The 19,826-nt window shown below is 37.3% G+C and overlaps 1 protein-coding gene across 3 annotated transcripts in view; it reads right to left on the bottom strand.

Annotated features, from left to right (window-relative positions):
- The window catches only part of STK32B (serine/threonine kinase 32B), a 160,131-nt gene that overhangs the window by 117,164 nt on the left and 23,141 nt on the right, over positions 1-19,826 (bottom strand). For all 3 annotated transcript variants that reach the window (XM_053941695.1, XM_053941694.1, XM_053941693.1), the window contains exons 2-3: positions 12,777-12,832; positions 5,378-5,529 (exon numbers count right to left, since the gene is read on the bottom strand). In XM_053941695.1, coding sequence (XP_053797670.1) covers positions 5,378-5,496 — 119 coding nt within the window. In that variant the 5' untranslated portion in view covers positions 5,497-5,529; positions 12,777-12,832. The remainder of the gene's footprint in view (positions 1-5,377; positions 5,530-12,776; positions 12,833-19,826) is intronic.

Here is a 19,826-nt window from a genome sequence, read left to right as displayed (position 1 = left end):
TTAGGACACCTATATCAAGGCAAGTTAAGCAGCCACAAGACCACAGCCACTAAACAAGCTCACCTGAGATGGTCCTAAACCACCTCCTCTCCTTGCTTTGGTCTCTGATAGGTAATTGGTGTTCCTTGGTTGGTTGTTTTCAGCTCCACCCAGCAGTAAAACACTTGGTCAGGTTTGCTTGCTTCCCTAAGTTTGTAGATTTATGAAGATTTTGATACCAACCTGAGGAGCAAAGCCATGCTATGGGGCAGTCCAAGGTAGTATTGCTCCCAAAATACTCTAGAAAGAGCACCTTTCACAGGGAAGTGTTAATTTCCAGTTATGTATCTGTATATGTGTGTACATTGAGCAACCCGTCCAACACTTGAGACTGAACAAATAACTTCTTGCCTCCAGAATCCATTTTTTTTCCTCTTTATTTACCTTCTCTTTCTTTTGAAGATGTGTTGGGATATTAGATGAACTCAGAAATGCATGAACATTTTTGCTGCAATGTGTGTTCTTCAGTTTTTCACTGGATTTGAAACTTAGTCTTATTGTAGCTGGCAACAGTAATGTACTGGTGTGGGTCTGCCATGGAATACATGCAGCTTCCATAGACTGAGAGTGAAAAGAAAAATACACAGTATATAGCCACTCAGAGAATGCAGCTAACACTTCTTCATGGCTTGTTAAATAAATCAAACATATTTTTTTGTCTATACTAGGAAAATTACCTATAAGCTGAAAAAAGAAAATCCTATCCTTCTCCCTCTGTTGCTTTAGAAAATGTCCTGGCAAGTTAAAAAATTTTTGCAAGGCTACTAAAAATAAGACCAATGTTTCAAAACTTTTGAGAAATGGTCCAATTTTTTTTTCATTTTTTTCAGTTCCTCATCAGCATAGAAACCACTTTGATACATGATTTTTTTTGAGGGAAAAAAAATCTGTCTTTTGTGGTAAGCCACGTTGTTTTCAGAGCAGCCAGTGGATGCTTCAAACATCTCTTCATGACTGAGGACAAGTCACATAATACCAAATCTACCTGCACTGACTCTTGGCTCAGTCCTAATGCATGTTGTAAGAAATGTTTTTAAAACATTAATACTTTCAGAAACACCACTCATCTTGCCCAGGGGACACTCAGATATCTGGGAAAGGATGAACATGGATAAAATGCTGAATATTAGAATGGAACAGACTCGAGGTGGGACCAAGTTGGCAGCTGACATTTCTACAGCCCATTCATCTAAGCTTGAAATACCCATGGCACATAAAAAGGTGTGATAAAAAACAGGACTGCATTTTATTTTAAGAAGAAATCTCTATTATCAGAAATGCCCCTAATGGTGATAAAAGTGGCTTTAAGCATTTATTCAATTTCATTTCTAAAATGAAGGTTATAAATCAGCCCCAAACCCTTCTTGAAAAACATTGTTATCTTCCAAGCTTTATGAGCATTTACAGAAGAACGATTCCTTCTGTGTCAGATGTTATGAAAGACAGTTCATACTTCAAATAATGTGATTTATAGGTTGAGATTGTAAAGTTATATTTATTAAAGCCCAGAGAAGATGCATGAGCTTCAAAAGGCTTAATAGAGATCTTTCAGAGTTGAGATGCTACCCTTGTTTTATATAAGGTTCTCTGTATTCTTGTGTAAGCTGTGGTTACTGATAGATCTGGCAGAACCCCCCACCACAGAACATTTACCTCTTTCCTCCTCTTTTTCTCTCCACAAGAATTTAACTGATGAAGGATTGTATACACATATCTCATTACTTTCTTCAGTTATCATGAAAAACTAAAGGATTTTCCAGTATTCATGTTTGTTTCTTAAACTGCCAGCTTTTATTTTTGGTGATGTAATTTCTCAAAGAAAGATTAATATGTTCAAGGAGTTGTGAGGAGATTTATTACTATTTTAATATTATTTCGAAATCCAGATGATAAACTTTTGAAAATCAGCTGTTCACATCAGGGACAGTACCACAAACTCGTGAAAATCTTATCATGGAATTTCCTTCAAATATACTTTTCAATGGTGATTTAGTATTTGACATTTTGATTTGAAAGATACGGGGATTTAATTTCAATTCATCACAATGAAAAAAAAAATACAACACTGAAATCATTCTTACAGAAATTGATACTTTATGAAAAATAAAAATATTTTAATTTCAGGATTTTAGTCACCAAAATCTTACCTTAGATTTCCAAAAACTGATATGAACCATAAGAGAGTGTGATAGAGCCTGGAAAGAGAGACTAGGCCAAAAGAACTTTGGCATTTAAAGAAATTGAAGTTGTCTAATTCCCATACACCATGACATAACTGTTCCTTGTGAGATTAATATTCCAGTTTCTGAAAAAATACCAGCCTATTAGTTCCTGATACAGCCCCTTTGTACATTTACAGTTCAATCAACAATACAAACAGCAAAATCCAACTCTGAAAAGTGAAACTAATCTAGTGCAATTACTATGGAAGAAATGCAGATTCAACTGTTTCCTTCCATTACTGTGTCAGGAATTGACTCATAGGAGGAAAACTCATGGATTCATGCCAATCATCTAATATAACTACAATGTAAAATGTATTTGATGAAAATCATCATTGCATCTAAACTGCAAGTAGAAATACATTAAACAGAGTTCTAGTTCACCACCAAACAATGAAAATGTTATTCTAAGAAATTATTCCTGGGAACAACATATTTAAGGGCTATTACATTCATACTTGCATTGGTCCTTTTCCCATGGTAGAAATAAAAATGTAGTTTCAGATATTAAATAAATGAAATACAATTAATATATGTAAAAGCTTCATATGGCTTGAACAGATGTGACCATTATTCATGGACCATTTATGGTTTTTGTGCTTTGTCCTTGTTGCAGTTCAATAACAAAAGTCATTATTTGAAGATAATGTGTAGAATATCTTGAAATTTGGGACACAGAAGTCAGAGGTCTGGAAAATTCTACTGCAGCCTGCAAGTGTAGACACTCCAGAAATACATCACAAGTTAATTTAAATTAACTTGGGATTGTTCAAGGCTAATTTTTTATAGAAACATATTTTAAGCCTGATACAAGGAAAGAGTTATTCAAGGTAGACTAGATTACTTTTGGGAAGGTTCAAGCTCAAGATTTCCCTTTGCTGTCCCAGGGTGAAATACAGGTTCTCCAGCAGTTCAGCAGCTCACTCTGGAGACAGATCTTTGAATCACCAGACATTTGAATGTGCAGTGTTTGAGGTGAGCACTTCAGGTGAAAATAATAAGGGTCAATGAAAGTATTTTTCTGAAAAGTTTCTACAATTCTAATTGTATTATTTTGAGTCCCTGAATGTCAGTAGAGCTTCATACAAAATCACAGAACCATCGAACACCCTGAGTTGGAAGGGACCCACAGGGATCATTGAGTCCAACTCCTGGCCTTACACTGGACATCCCCAGGAGTCACACCATGTGCCTGAGAGCATTGTCCAAATGCTTCCTGAGCTCTGTCAGGCTGGTGCTGTGATCCCTTCCCTGGAGAGCTGTTCCAGTGCCCAACCACTCTCTGGGTGAAGAACCTTTCCCTGATATCCAACCTAAACCTCCCCTGCCTCGACTTCATGCCATTTCCTTGAGTCCTGTCGCCGGTCAGGAGAGTAAAGAGATCAGTACTTGTACATAGATTGGTCAACTATAACCATTGCTAGAGACATCAAATACAAAACATTGTTAGTGCACTGAAGCATCTTGAATAGTGTCCTATTTGCCTGAAATGTTTTGTAACTCAAGTACTACATTCCTCTTTCATTTTCTGCATTTCTCATACACACATATAGTATAACATTTGAGTCTTGATATCCTGTGATATCTTAGAGGTGTAGGCAGGATAAAAGGCATCATCATGCCCAGTGCATTTTAAGGTATTGCTTGTTTCAACTTTAATCTTTGGCATGGAAAAAGAAAATGAGAAAGAATATTTATCATTTGAGTATAACTCAGTAATGGCAATCTAGCATTCTTTTTGTTTCACAATAAATATTTGATCTTCAGTCTTTCAGCACTGCTATGTTTATCTCTCAGATCACATTAACCTATGACTGTTTCTGTGCAGTGTCTAGTTACACAGTGGAAACTTCCACACCTCCTGATAAAGAACAAAAGTTCATGGGATTTCAAAAAAGGTAGACAAATACATATCAGAGAACTCCACAGGCTCCTAAGCACAGATATACATACCATATCTTTGGTAAAAAAATCCCAAGACTACAGCTTGCTGGAACCTTGGAAAATATACTGGGAAAGTTTTGTATTGCAATCACAATGATGTAGTTTTTTAAAGCCTTCAACAGGGTATTAGATTGGCTCAGATCATTCATATCAAGTGAAGAGCACATATATATGCATATAATTAGATCCTTTTGGAGCTAATTTGGAATAAATTTTGAGTTCAAATGCTTTCTATCAGAGTGCAATTATACTAAAGTTCACTCTAGACAGAACACAATTTGGCTTTTAATTTGTGAAAGGTGCTAACCTGGCACCAGGAGTGAGCCAAGGGATGGGCAGAACATTGTAGGTTGGGCAGTGACTTCAAGTAAGGCAGCTAAAACTCACAAAACACAAGATCAATGTGCATGGTAACCATCTGCAACCCGTCAAGCTATTCAGAGACTGAATAATTTTCATATTGTAATGGTTTATGTCCCCTCCACCTTTTCATTTTCTGAATTATACAGGTCATTAGATAAGGAGGAAAACTCTGCATCCCATTACTACTATCACTACAAAAGCCAGCAAGTATTATCACACTACATAAGAGCCAGCAAATATTTTAAGCTGCTGGTGTAGTTGAAGCTAGTCATTGCTTGACCAGCATTTCCTCACAATCATGTGTGACCAAAAGATTCAGTGTCTAGCATGGAGAAGATAAGGGAAATTCCAGGTGACAAAAAGGCACTTTTTTGCTGTCCTCTGACAGTAATTTTTAGAAAGTAATTGAGTTTTGAATTTTCTCTGAATCAACTAAAAAAAAAAAAAAAAAAAAAAAAAAAAAAAAATTAATGGCTGGTTTTGATATTCTACAGCTTTATTAGAGAGGTTTAGTCCGCATATTGTCAAAAACAAACAGGACAGGACAACACATTTCAACACAGTGTTGTAACAATTTGGAGGGAAACCAAAGCAGAAATGAACAGATTAATATGATGTTTAAATATTCCAATTTAAAAAGACACCTTAAAAATATTAATGAAAAATAAAACTCCCTGTGAAGCCTTTAACAAAGGAGGTCATCAAAAATATTTTGTTCTTTTCAGCTTTCCAGCCTTCCATATTCTGAACTGATTCAGCAACAAGGAGAAAATGAGAGATCCATGAAAGCATTTTAATGATTTTCTTACCACAGATTGACTAGGAAGGGATGTTCCAGGCCTTGCATTATCTGCAGCTCCCGGAAAACATTGCGAACTTCATCTCTCTCAATGCATTTCTGTTTATTCATATACTTCATGGCATACATTTTCTTTGTGTCTCTCTTCTGTACAATGCACACCTAATTGGCAGCAAAGTAAAAGAAAAATTTTGACACCTTGAGAAAGTGAATTCAATTGTGACTTTGGAAAAAAGGAGTCTTTAATGATATTTCAATAATTCAGATCTGGATATTACAACTGAGTAATACATTCACTAAGTTCACTTCACCTCTGCAGGATTCTTTGTAATTGATTGTAATTAAAAATTAACAAAAACCCAACCCAGCCCTGCATAAGAGGAAATGGAGACCCAGAAAAATATCATAACTTTCAGAACATACATGGGAAAGCTGAGAGTAATATGCTGCAATGGCTGAAATCACAGTCTGTTTAATTATTCAGAGAAATTACTGCCTCCTGCCTAGGAAAATGCTCAGTCATTGTCCTCATTCCCACAAGTCAATACTCACATCTTCATTACTGCATCATAAACCTTGCCTGTGTTCCCAAAGCTCAATATTTCATCTAAATATCAGAATTATGCTCCCTTAATTACTGTTGAAAGAAAAAGAATTCTCATACAGGTATTCATCATAATATTTTTGAATTCACAAGAGACCATTACAATGATTTAGTCTCTGGCAGCAAATGTCTATGCTTTTACTTTTTTTTTTTCTTTTTTAACAAAAGCCAAAAAATGTAAATGCATGAAGAAAATCAGTCAAGAGAACTTCCATAGGAATTCTGGATTTCCTTTTGTCATGGCATTTTACCTTGAGAATGGAGCTGGAGACTGGTACAAGCACCACAACCAAGCATCAGGTTAAGTACAATTTTTGGCAACAGAGAAATACACAATTGTTCTGAATGTACTGGAAACATCTGGTTTAGATGTTTCAGATCCCAGGTCTGCAGTGTCTAAGTTCAAAGGTATTCTGGATTCACTTGGTGTGGGCATTATTTTTTTATTTGTATATTTAAATACATACACACCTACACACATTTTGTTTTGAGCCCATCAATGTTGCACAATGGTGAGTGCTGAAATTTTGTTTTATTTTTCACCTTGGATTGTTATGAAAGATCTGAAAACTGTTGATGCTCTTAAGATAACTAAAGATTCGCATTTATATGGAAAGAACCCTGGCTGTGGAGCAATATGGAATTGCATTTGGCCTTTTGGAGGAAGAAAAAGTAGCAAGTGGGATTGAGTGGGAAACTGAGTAGGAAAAGTAGGGATGAAAATGAATTATTCAAGCTCCCACAGGTCCTTCAAAAACATAAGCAGAATTTTCAAGGGCAAATTCTGGCATCCTGTCTTAGAATATGTGGAGATTCCAATTTAGCAAGTCATATTATAAAGTGCAACATTTGGGGATTTTAGCTCAGAGCCTAAGTCCAGAAATTCAGCCACGTACATCAGTTTACATCATAATTTTCATGTACAACTTGGCCAAGAGGTAGGTGTTTGCAGAAGTCTCCTAGTCCATTACATTAAAAGCCTCCCTATTGAAGGGTTGACTAGAGAGACTGCTGAGAGAATGGGTTTGAGAATTACAGGTTTGACCAATGTGGCAAACCAAGATCATATGCAGCACCAAAATATGTCATGCAAACCAGTTTTGAAACACTGCTGGGACTCCAGAAGGCATGCAGCTCTCTTACCTGGCAGTAAAGAAAAGGGTGTTCAGCACAGCTGAAACAGACCTTCTGTTGTTGGTAGAAGCTTGCCTAACGCACAACTAGCTTCACAGCAGAATGATAGTAAACATTTTCTAGCAATGTGTACCTACGCAAATCCTTTAACATGGTTACAAAATCAATAGGATTTTAATGAATATAATGAAGCTACTTCGTACTAAAAATCAGGAAACACAACCTGCATCCATGTTGATGTTACTGTAAAAAAATGCCTGACATTGCTATGTCAGCACTGGATCGTATTTGGAGATCTTCCCTGGCACTTCTACCTGCTGGCTGTCAGCTCTTATGAGCAGGACATCAGTGGATTGACACTTTCCACTAAAGCAAGAAAGAAGGGAAAAGCCCTTCTCATGTGCAATCTTCATGGGAAATGTTTAAGTTGGGGCGTTTTTTGTTCCAAAGGAGCAATTTTAAAATAGGGATAAACAGGTGCTCTGGAACCTCAATAAGAAAATTCTGTGATGACTCATTATGATGAAAGTCTGTGCAGAATTGCCTTATTTACATGTATCAGTATAGAGGCCCGTCACACTCACAGTCTTTCCATTTTTTCTGCGAATATAATTTACCAAAGGCCAGACAGTGAGATGACTCAGAGCAAATATGTGTTCTGAACTCAACAACTATCCAGCTTCATAGTCAGTACAGAAGGACAGCAGCCATCTTCATAAGATATGGATCTAAAGAGGTACAGGGCACTATCTCTGTCCCTGGAATGGTTTCCCTCTAATGTTCCCCAAAGAGGTTGCAGATTACCAGTTTGGATATAGGCATCCGTGTTGTACATGTTTGAAGGCAGGCATTATGAACCCCATTAATTTTCACTGGAATGGTATAGTGCTATTTTTAAAAATCTCTTGTGAAAATATTCTCTTTCTAAAGGGTTTTTTTAACATATCTTAGTTGTTATCACAGGGTGGTGTCTTTTGTTATTTCTGGTAGAAGGTAACAGTGAGCTGCCTTAAAACCTATCAGGTTAGAAGAAATTTGACCAGAGAGTGACTTGGGGCCACTTTCCCTCAGAATCTGGGGAGGAAGCTAATAGATTATGGCTGCAGGGCTAAGCTTCATTTTTCAAGAGCAACATGTTCTGTGGCCCACTTCTAAACTACTTTCCTCTGATTTCACATGCAAAAAACAGAGAAGCTTGATGAAGGAAGATGCATAATGCTGTGTTGGTGGAGCAACCATGGGTAGCTTCAACAAAGTTCTTCCCAGAGCAAAAGATGGTGATGGCTGAAATATCAGACCTGCTGCAAAACACAGATTTTTCCTGTTTCCCACTAGAAGAGACTTATAGCTGCTATGTGCATGGTGTGGAAAGAACAAGGTGCACTTAGAGTCAATTTTGGTCTAAATTTAGCACAGGAGTACTTAGACCTCTCAGAGCGCTACTAGATGTGGTTTGACAACAGGTGATAAAAGACCACAGCCAGAGGAAGCTGTGCATGAGGGCACAGTTAGGTGGAGAGCTGGAAGCTGGGCTGCTCACTCACCCATGCTCCTGTGTGATATTTTGCATCTGGTGTCAGTAGATGAGGTGGGGCAGCTTTGGCTGCCATGAGGACTCCCAGCCCAGCAGAGGGGCTCTGGCACTGCACGGGCAGAAACACTCACCCAACACAGAGGGCTACAAGAGAGAAATCAGATACGCTCCAGATGGGAATTGATGAACCTGCTGTTGAGCATCTGTCTGAAATTCTGCTCCCTTGTGTGTCCTACCCACGTGCTCTGAAAAACTAGTTCTCATAGTCTTAGCCTACAAGCAGAGCTGGCAAGATTTACTCAAAGAGGCTGGAGAATGGATATCATAAGTTTGTCTTTAGGCTGCCAGGGGATTTCCTTTAAATATGGAGATTCATTCCCAGATTCCCCTGAGCGAGGCATGACATCTGGAGCAGCCAAAGCATCTGCTTAATATCCTTTCATATTAACTCAAGCTAAAAAACAGGTCATAATACTGTCAAACAATATTAATATTCTGCAGTTGTGTGTTATGTTGCTTTTAGGATAGAAGCATGTTTTTTTCTGAAATATTTTGCATACTATTTACTAAAGTACCCTCAATCAGTGCTGACATGATTCTGGGCTCGCATCTGGTTTACACCACTGTAATTTCAATTTTACTTCATCACAGGAAGTCATTGTTTTATACAACCAAATTAATCAGAACTAAGTCTTGTGTCTCAGCATCTTAGACAAACAGGAGAGAGTTTGTACCTTGAAATTATAATTTGAATTCAATTTAAGACTGTTAGATTGTTTAATATAACAACTCCCATGAATAGAGAAGTCAGAAAAAATTGATACTATAATATCTCTGAGAACTAGTTGTTACACCTGAATACAAATTATTTTGCAGCAGTAACCCTGCAATTATGTGGTTATTGTTGCAGTAAAGGACAATGAGAATTCTTGTATTTCAATCCTCACTGGTTTTGTATTTATTGGATGATCTTCAAATATATAATTTTTTGCAATATTTTGTTTGAGAAGAGTGATAGCTCTACATATAACAACATTGAGAAGAAATAGCCAGATTAAGCAGGAGACAGCATTTCTAACATATCATATGTCCCTGTTCCTATTGTCTCTGCCCTTGCAAAGGAGCCCTCTCCCTTTCACATCATACAGGAAAATAAAATAAGCCTACTTTATGAAGGCTTGGTTGATTTTGATCCACTCTTCTCCACAGCACTCCGGAAACTGGTGAATGTTTCTATGATATTTCTAGAAATATCTAATTTTTTTACAGGTTTATACGAGTGTGGTTCTTGTGAACCCGCTTTGGGGAATCTGTATTGGTGAAAATAGAGTTGCACAATCCTCAGAGAACATGTTTAAAGTGTCAGTTCCCTCTACACTTGAATCCTTGTTTTGCAGTTGTCAAATGCAACAGGAAAGTCCTTGCTGTAGCAGGTTTCTTTTTCCCAGATGAGTACAGGCTTCTGACAAATCACCTTGTTTTTCCTTCCATGGGCAAGGGAAAGAAAGAAGCCTATTTTAAAATGACCTATTATAACATAGCCAAAAGCACAACATGGTAAATCAGTCACTGTTTCAAATGTCTGTCTCTGTGAGTCAGTCTTGCCTTTATTGTTCATTTAGAAGCCTCGTTGCTGGCAACTTTTCCTATTATTGTCCTTCTGGAAGTACCTGGCAGCAGAAAATGTCGAAAAGGGATGCAAGACTATTAATCTCTATTGCTCGGGGTCTGCTGTGCTCCAGCATCTTGCAGTGTATAACACCATGTTCAGTACCACGCTTTCTTAAACTGCCTGCTTCCTTGATGGCTCCTCTGTGGCCTTTTCTGTTTTCTGAGAGCAACAGGATGTTTTAAGACATGCTCTATTTTTTTATTTTATTGCTCTTGGTACAATATCTCTGTCTCTCTCTCTCTCAATATTTCTTAAATTACTTTGGTTGCCACAGCAACCGTAGGCCTCTGCAGGATATTGCTGCAGAGCCCCTGTGCTGCTCAGCTCGCTCTCGTGCACAGAGCTCAAGGTGATGTTCAGCACCTCAGCTCCTCCACCGGGATCTGTGCCCCCAGCTGGCTTCAGAAATCAGCTCCCTGCCTTCGCCTTTGGCATTTTCAATTCACAGTCACAACATTTGCTGTCACAGGAACTCCTAGGCCATTTGGTATCAAATACTTTGTATCTCAAGTTCTTGTCATTTCTGAGAAGTGGTCACTTGCTTTCAGCTGCTGCCTCTGTAGCCAGTTCTTCTTAGGGACACCTTAAGAGCAGGTGCTTTCTCCTAGACACTGTTGCATGTTTTTCAGAAAAAGATACACCACAGCAGTTTTGAGCAGTGGAGAGAAGAGAAACCACAAGCATGCTCTTTTTTTCTGGAAACAAACAGGCTCACTTCAAAGGTGTCCTTTGAGAGCTCAGGTTGCACCTTGTTAAGGGACAGATAAAGGAGGTGAGGTCTGAGCCTGCTGGGACCATCACAGCCACAGCTTCTGTGTAAGTTGGCTGTTCTTTTGCTCAAGTCAAGTGACGGGCAAGCTGTGGCAGAATGTGTGTAGCCACTCATGGAGCAGTTCCCACAATCCTGGGCACATGCAGACCTCCTGGGGCATTATCTGGGCAGACAGGCACTGGCACAGACCTGGTGTGTTGTCTGCTGCCCTCCCAAAGAGGCACAGACAGGGCAGGGATCAGTGGTACCCAAGCGAGGCGCAGGGCACTGCTCTAAAAGGAGCCTTTCTGGCTTCAGTGATCTTGCTTTGCCAAGTAGGTGAAGGCAGCTCTCTGCTTATGCCTTGGTCTTCATAAATACCAGGAAACTTTTTGCTTGCTTGTTTGTTTGTTTGTTTGTTTGTGGAAGATCTTTATGCTAGTTATGCTTAGCAGATTCCAGTTACTAGTATATTGGAAGAGGGCAGGTTAGAAATTCTGATGAAACAAGTTTTATTTCTATATTAAAAATTTGCCAAGTGAATTCAAAAATAGGCAATTTGAAACCAAAAATGTTGAACTCTGATCTAAGTAGCTATTCCTTTGTGAGGGTCAACATGATTTGGATATGTCTTTAACTTTTTTTCCTGTACATAACTTGCATTCTTGGACCTTTATTTAGTTTGACATGGTATTCCACCTCTGTATTGTGATAATAAACAATCACAGATCTCTGCTGCCCTGATTTTAAGGGGTGTTTAAGTACCTTTTTGCCCAAGCAGGATATAGTCCTATTGATCTCAAAGACAGTTTCTGCTGTCTGAATTGAACAAGGACTGTGCCATGAGGACCATGCTGTTCTGCAAGAAGTATTTCTGGCCTCTCTAAAATTAAAGTCATTGTTCTGCATGGAGGCCAAGAAACAGCAAAATCCTTTGTGTGTTCTTAATGCATGGTTACAGAAGTGCCTCACCAGCACTGAGCTGGCATGTACTCAGGACTCATTGAAATCAAGATCTAGACAGTTGTTTCATCAGTCACTGATCAAGTATCAGTTATATTTCACCTTCAGATATATTTCTGTATGTTAGAAATGGTTTCTAATATTTTTAAAATATTATTTTCTCTGACTTTGTGGCTTTGTATTTGCATTATATTTGGCTATGTGGCTTTGTATTATAAATTTAAAACCTTGTTATAATCACTATTAATAGGAAAGAAAGGTTGTCTACTCAAGCGTAAACAAACTATTAATCTTCTCTGTTTCAGAAAAATCCTGTTGAACAAACATTTACTCAATGATCATAATTATATTGTTTGTCAGTTTACACAGTCCCAAGAGGATTTATTCTATGCAAAGTGCCTTTAAAATACTGCAATTATTTTAAAGACACAAATGAGCTCAGAGATTTAAGAACAAGATCACTTTGGTGGACTGTCTAAAGAAGTAGTCTGCTCCTATCTTTTTGTTTCCAGGACAGATTTCTAAATTCTGCTAATCTCCATTTTGGATAATTAATTATTATAATAACTTTTGCTCAATTAATTTTAGTGAATAGATTATAATAGAAATAATTTCATGAAGAGACAATTCATACTGGTGGCCAGATGTCCTTAAGAAGGAAAAGGCTACAAAACCTACCATAATCAAGCCAGAAAAACAAAAAGGTATTCCCTATTAGACATTTAACTGCTAAAAATAGGTTGATCCTTACCTTTCCAAAACTCCCTTTCCCAATAGCCCGCAATATTTGAAAGTGGTCAAAGTTAACTGCAAAATAAAGGAGAGAAGAAAAGGAAAATAGTTTGTAGTGTGCTAAGTCAGAATCAGAAATCAGATAAGAAAAGAAATTACAGTGTGTCCAACTAATGTCTTTTTACAATGCGGTATTCCATTTTTCCTCTTAAAACACCAAATATACTTAATAGCTAGCAAAGAATAAGTTTGCTTTAAAATATCCTGCATTCATTTTGTTCATCAATTCATCTTGGACCAATGTGTTCAGTGCCCAGTATCTCCAAAAAGAAATATATCTCTGCCCTAACCAAGTAACAAGACAAAAGTTAGCATTATGCAACCATTAGCAAAAGCTGCTCAGCATTTTCCAGAAATATTGAAATCTATTAAAAGGACGCAGAATAATTCAAGTAACACCCTCTACCTACAGATATGTATATAACATTTGATTAGTAGTCACTCTTCAGGATAATTCCCATATTTTGTTACAGTGATGGAAGCTTGTCCCATGATGAGGTAGTATGATCAGCCTTTCCAAACTTTTCCACCTTAATGCAATACATAATGCTAATATTGCAAGACTATTTCATAGTTTTAGCATAAGTTTGTTTTGAGAGATTGTATTTTAGGTTGGCAGTAGAATGGATTTACTTGCACTTCCGGAAAATTTGACAGCACAGCCTGCTCTAGACACTGAAGTGCTTTGCTGGGAGGGTGAATGAGATTTCATTTCTCAGAAACGCCATTTTTATTGGTGTTACATGAGTTTAAACACAGCGTGACCAAATCTTCATTGGTATACCTGGTGGTTTTAAAAAAATTCCAACATCCTGAACAAAATTGATGCAAAGTCACTGAAATACAAACAGGACAATGTGTGATACAGTTTTTCCAGTCACTTCTCAGAAAAAATCACACTTAGAGTTAAATGCAGTGAACCAGAGATGACAAAATTCTGTGTAACATAACAGGATTTTTTTTTTAATTAAACTTTCTTATGTTCCTGGCTTTGGTCATGGACTTTCATCTATCCACCTGTCATTGATGTAAGAGTAACAAGCAAAATTGTGGAGACAGACCATCACTAGAAAAATCATAGAGTCATACAATGGTTTGGTTGGAAGGGACCTTAAAGATTATCTTGTTCCACCCCCCCTGCCATGGGCAGGGGCACTTTTCCCTAGACCAGTTTCTCAAAGCCCCATCCAACCTGGCCTTGAGCGCTCCAGGGATGGGGCAGCCGCAGCCTCTCTGGGCAACCTGGGCCATGTCCACCCAAAAATGTGGTAACAAGAACAAATACAACAAAAATGTGACTCACATCAAGATGAAGGAGAAAATTCTATAAAACTCACAATACTTTAAATACTTGCCCAAAAAGTTATCCATCTCAAGCTAAGCTTTGCATAGCAAGTTGAAAGGTTGATAGCTATCATGTCTCTAACAAGGGTTAATACCTTACTTTCTCTGTTGCAATAATATCTCATTTACACTATTAACACCACAAAGAGTTTGTTTATTTATGCTTGCTTATACTGCCTTCAAGGAAACATGGTTGCTCCTTTCATTAGTGCAGCATAGCAACCACCTTCCTGGTAATTGCTGGAGACAAATCAAGCCCAGAGCTGACAGAGCTGAGAGCAGCAGACTCTGTTCTACAGGAAACAAAGATGGTGAATATAGCAGCTTTAGAATTTGGATACTGAAAGAAAAATGCATAACCTCGGAAAGGATTTATAACCTGCTTGGAAACTGAAAATTGGGAAAAAATTTTGAGCTGAATCCTGTAAGATGCCCAGATGTCTGAGGAGCAGGATTGTCTGTCAGCAACCGGCAGCTGGGCTCTCTGCTGAGAGATCTTACCAGTAGTAGTTCTTGTAGTTCTTGCTGGCCAGTACTGGTCTGATGAACAAGATAGTCAGTTTAGCAAAACTCCCTTCCACATAAACTTACATCCACCTAAATCTTGTTCCCACCAGTCATCCCTCCCAAGTGCATGACTGGGCTGTCTAAGATGACCCTTAATTTAGGTAGGAATTCAACACAGTATAAAAAATATCCTAAACAACGTGTCAATCTCATTAATTTCTTTGATAGTAAAAAATAATCCAAAAATTCAGCACGCTGAATCACAGCATGCTGTTGGTTTTTGTGTCACTTCTCTGTTTGCAAACTTTCTCATGTTTCTGCTTATTTTGCTAAAGATTTAACATGCACGTTCCTTAAGAAAAGTTTATTTTGAATATGTTCTCTACCTTGCAGTCATTCAGCTGAGTCCAGTTGCCAAAACAAGTGAGAAATTGTTGAAACAGTCTGTAATTATCTCAATTTGAGTCAAGTCACATTTCAGTAATACTCAACTGTATTATATTCTGAAATCTGACATGTTTTGAAATACATCTGTTTGAAGAATGATTTTGTTTTTGTAAAACTAAGATTAAGCATTTATTTGTAGCTATGTTAAGGGCATTTTTATTGTCCATATAACTTCTATTTCTCTGTACTTGGACTTCCGTAAGAATAAAATTATTAAATGAGGCACTAGACCATGGAGTTGAAGATGGATCACTAGTAAACTAAATAAATGGTTAAAAATCATAGCCACAACAATTGATCAAATTTTCTTAATTTCTATGTTTAACTTGAATAGGAAGTGAGATGTTGCATTTTCATATCTTTATTAAGAAAAAAAACTTTTTTTTTTCTATAGCTAACAGTCCCATATGTCTTATTTAAATTAAGGTACAATGATTGTAATGCATTTTTTGCAAGAGAAAATAAAGCCAATTTTAAATGGCTGAGGAAATATGCAAACATGCCAGAGTCTGTATCTAAAATGAGCAAGGCTTGCAGCCACTGTGGTTCTCTGGAAAGGGATAATTCACTAAAGTGAGACAATTCAGCCTCTTTTGATCATTCAAACATACTCCCAACATTGCAGATTCACAAACTGAGGAAGTTCCTCCTTTGGGATATCAGGACAGAATAAAAAGTGGGCTACCTTGCAGCTGAGACTAATACCAAATTCACTGAGTAAAACTAAGGTGCTTCAAGCAACAGTCCCATCTAGAACAAAGCAGCACCTCCCTGATAACAGTGGAGGGTTGAGCTAAGTTCACTGCCACCTTGGAACTACATTAGCCATACACCCCAGGTGTTTTCCTCAGATGTTTTTAATCTCACACTCTCAAAATTTTGAGCTAATTTTGTTCATCTCAAATTTTTTTTTTTCACATTCTGTAAGTGCTTTTTTTGGTCTTTTCTGGTGAAAATCCAATGCCAAAATATCACCATTTACTCTAAGAAGAATTACAGCTCATCATGACCTCTGTCATTTTCCAATGTTGAAAATATCATCAAGTTCAAACACTGCCATTTCTTCTGTGCAAGGGAGAACATCAGGACTATTAGATTCTTGTCCTCCAAAACATGGCATGTCTTGTTCTTGTGGTGCCTGGTGTTGTAGCTAATGATGTTTTTCTAGTGCAAAACCCCACTGAGAAAATGGTATGGCTGGCAGAAGGATATTTTCTTCAGTGTCAGTAATACAACTATTATTCTTTTGAAAATAGCTTTCTTTACTCAAGAGAAAATACTTCAGTTCTCAAGAGAATACTTTTTTTTACAGAGAAAAAATATTTTCTAACTCTTTGAGCACTTCTTTCATTTTATTACCACATCATACTTTGGAGGTCTTACACATTGTCTTGGAATTTGAGTATAAGAATATGAACTATTTTCAGAAAATAAAATTTCTTTGTATTGTCTTCAGGTAATTTTTCATGCAAGTAAAACCACAGAATGAAACTTATTAACAACACTATGAGAAAGTTTATTTCCAGTTTCTTTGATTTCCATCAGTTTGGAAAAATCAAGTATTATAATTTCCCCTCCCTTGTCTCCTACCTTCATCCCTTAAAACGTCGCCATTAATTCAAAACTAAGAAGGAATATGGAATAAATCAGATATTTTGCTAACTAAGAGACAAAATAGATCAGCATTTATGACACCTATTTCATGTAACAGTATTAGAGCAATGGATGCCTGTTAATTTCAGCAATGTGCTGTATATATACATATCAATACTTTATTTTGTTTCTTTCCGTTTAGTCATACTCAAATAAACCTTTCATTGCACAGATTCAACTCTTTATTAAGAGCTTTTAGTGCAAGTACGCTTACTTGGATTAGAATATTAGATATTTTCAAATTAGCCCCATGTAGAGCATTTTCCAGTAGCTTGATCTTGAACAAGTAAGAGCCAGATGATGGCAACGGGATTCACAACTGAATTAAAGTTTTCATCCTGCTTGCCAGGATGAGCAAAAAAAATGTGTTCCTAACCATTTTAGATAGTTGGTCAAATATATTAGTGTACTCAAAAACTCCAGTAGCATCTAGAAGGATGATGCTGTTGTTGGTGACTGAGTTATACACAGGAGCATCTCTACTGCCACAGTCTTCTCATGTGACCTTAGGTGAGTGCTCCAATATCGTCTGCCATTATCTGTAGAGAAATGAAGCATTACATCTCCAGGCAGCTGTAAAATTAGGTATAGGAAGAACCTTAGAGCTCAGACACACAAGTAATTGGGAGAGTAGTAAAAGCCAATTTAGGTAATAGTGCTTTATAAAAACACCATGAAGAGTGAAAGCCATTTTTAAAGTGTGAGGAGTCTACACCACTGTGGAAGCAGAGGTACAGAAATCAGTAGATTGATTCAACCCCCACACATCAGGTTGAGGCAGAGCTGAGAACAGAACACAGCTTCCACTTCACACCACACCTTGTCATGCATGTCTTCCAAACTGCACAAGCCCTGATGGAACAGATATTTGGTGTCAAACTTTCTAGTGAAAGATAAAATACTTATTTCATTCTCCACTGCTCCCTGAGGATAAAGTATACTTTGGAGAAAATATTCACGTCCACAGACTTGTGTTTTTACAACCACACTGCAAGAACACTGCATAGTTTTAGTGGAAATGCCTATTCTTTTTTTAATCAGCACTATATACACAATGATATATGTCAAAACAATGAAGTATATGCATTCACCTCTGCTGCATTATTCACAAATACTATGTTTATTTGAACCAAAAAAACCCAAAGAAGTTACACCAGCAACACACCATTAAGTATTATGTGTTTGATTTATGATCTTACAAAGGAATATAATATTTTTACCCTTTCACTTGCAGTTTTACTGTTCAAAATATTCTTATGTTGCACAACATTTTTTCAAGTGTAAATTACTAAAGAGGCAATATGAATATTGGGTGGATTCTAGGTAGAGCTGACATCTGTTTTCTCACTGCAGCTGAGGAATATTAATTGTATGTGTGTGTGATTAGTCCAAATACACTCAATAACCATTACCTGAAAGAACTTTGTTTCTCCTAGAGAAAATATCTAATTGAATGTGGCCAAAGCACAGGCATTCATGTGCTTTGTAGAATGAAAAATAAAGTAGAGGCTTTTCTGGAAGAACTTGATAAGTTAAATTCGGACTCTCCTTTCCTGGATGAGTCCCACTGATTTATTTGGACTGCCTGGGAGTAGCCAAAACCAGGACATGAGCACTAAGGCATTAGGAGGTGTACAGCAAAGCCATATTTTTAACACAATGAGCTTTTCAACACATTGAGATTCATTCTCACTGATCTGAAGAGAAAACAGAAACAAGGATATAAGATGTGGCCATTAGCCAAGAAAATAGATTTTTATTTAAGTCTGGCTCCTGTCTTGCAGGTCTGTTTTGGGGTGGTTTAATGCTTCCTGTTTCTGTGAATCAGGAAAACAGAATAATAACTAAGCCAAATTTCCTTCTAGATTTGGCCTGTATGGTTTGACCTGAGACTCATTGGATAGCACTGCTATTTGGATTTCAAACTAGCTCTGCAGTTTTCTTTCTATGTCTGTCTACTTTTCAGATGCTCCAGCCTTTTCCAGGGAGAGTCACAGGCTGTGCTGACAGAACCTCAGTAGATCTTAGTAGATATCAGATCTTGTTAAAATTGTTGCTGTCCTTCCACACAAAACAAATAGGATGAGTAACCAAGTATACACAGTCATATATATTCAATACTAATAATAAAATCTCCTGCTTGAATGGACACAGATAGGACAAACATGAACAGTGCCTAAAAATTAAATTAAGGGTCATTAAATGGTTTGAGTAGTCATAAGGAGTCACATTCCATCATTCTCTGTTCATGGTAAGTGCATTAGTGAAGAAAGACTCTGCTTAAATTAAGGAAGAAATTAATTTCTGCTGACAAAATGATAGAGCCAGGCATGCCTTTGAAGTGAATGAAGAGCATAATTCTACCCAGCTCCACAGGTTTCTGAGTAAAATGGAACATTGCTATACATTATTTGACTGGGAAACTTACTAGTTAGATAGAGATACATAACCAAAAAGAAGTTTCAGAGTGGTTTTATCTCACTAATGATGAAGCATGATGTTTCTGATCATATTTAGGGCCTTTGTATTTAAATTGCACTACAATGTCTCAATTCTTCATGATTAATGAGTGTTTTAGTCTCAATATAAACTAATTCTATTAATATGTTTTTGTAATTATTCAGATTTTATTTGCAATTGGAAATACAATATACGATCTTTGTATGCAAAACAAATTTTATTTAAAATTCAGCTAATTTTGTTTTGAACTTTACAATGCATTTTAGTCTGATCATGTTTGCATACTTCACTTTCTTCAGTCAAAGTGAAACATTTCTGTGCTGTCAAAAGACTTTCATTTCAGAGCTCTTGACTGATCCAAAGTGGCTTTTTCTCAACAGTTCATTTCTGTATTTTGCTGGGATCTTTGGCTGGACTGCATTTCCCTTTCAGAGGTGTCCTCACAGCACCTGCATGGCCTGTGCTTTGCTCCCCCTCAGCTGGTGGCCCTCCCGTGCTGGGCTGTGGGACTTGTAAACAGGTACAAGGTCTGGGTCTACACAAGGGGATACAAGGATCAGATTCCAGTACCTTTGAAGAAGTGTCACACCACAGAAAT

This window comes from Vidua chalybeata, chromosome 4 (assembly GCF_026979565.1).
Source record: "Vidua chalybeata isolate OUT-0048 chromosome 4, bVidCha1 merged haplotype, whole genome shotgun sequence".
In the NCBI taxonomy this organism is placed as follows: Eukaryota; Metazoa; Chordata; class Aves; order Passeriformes; family Viduidae; genus Vidua; species Vidua chalybeata.
The sequence above is the reverse complement of the archived record's forward strand: the minus strand, read 5'-3'. Positions and strand labels throughout refer to the sequence as shown.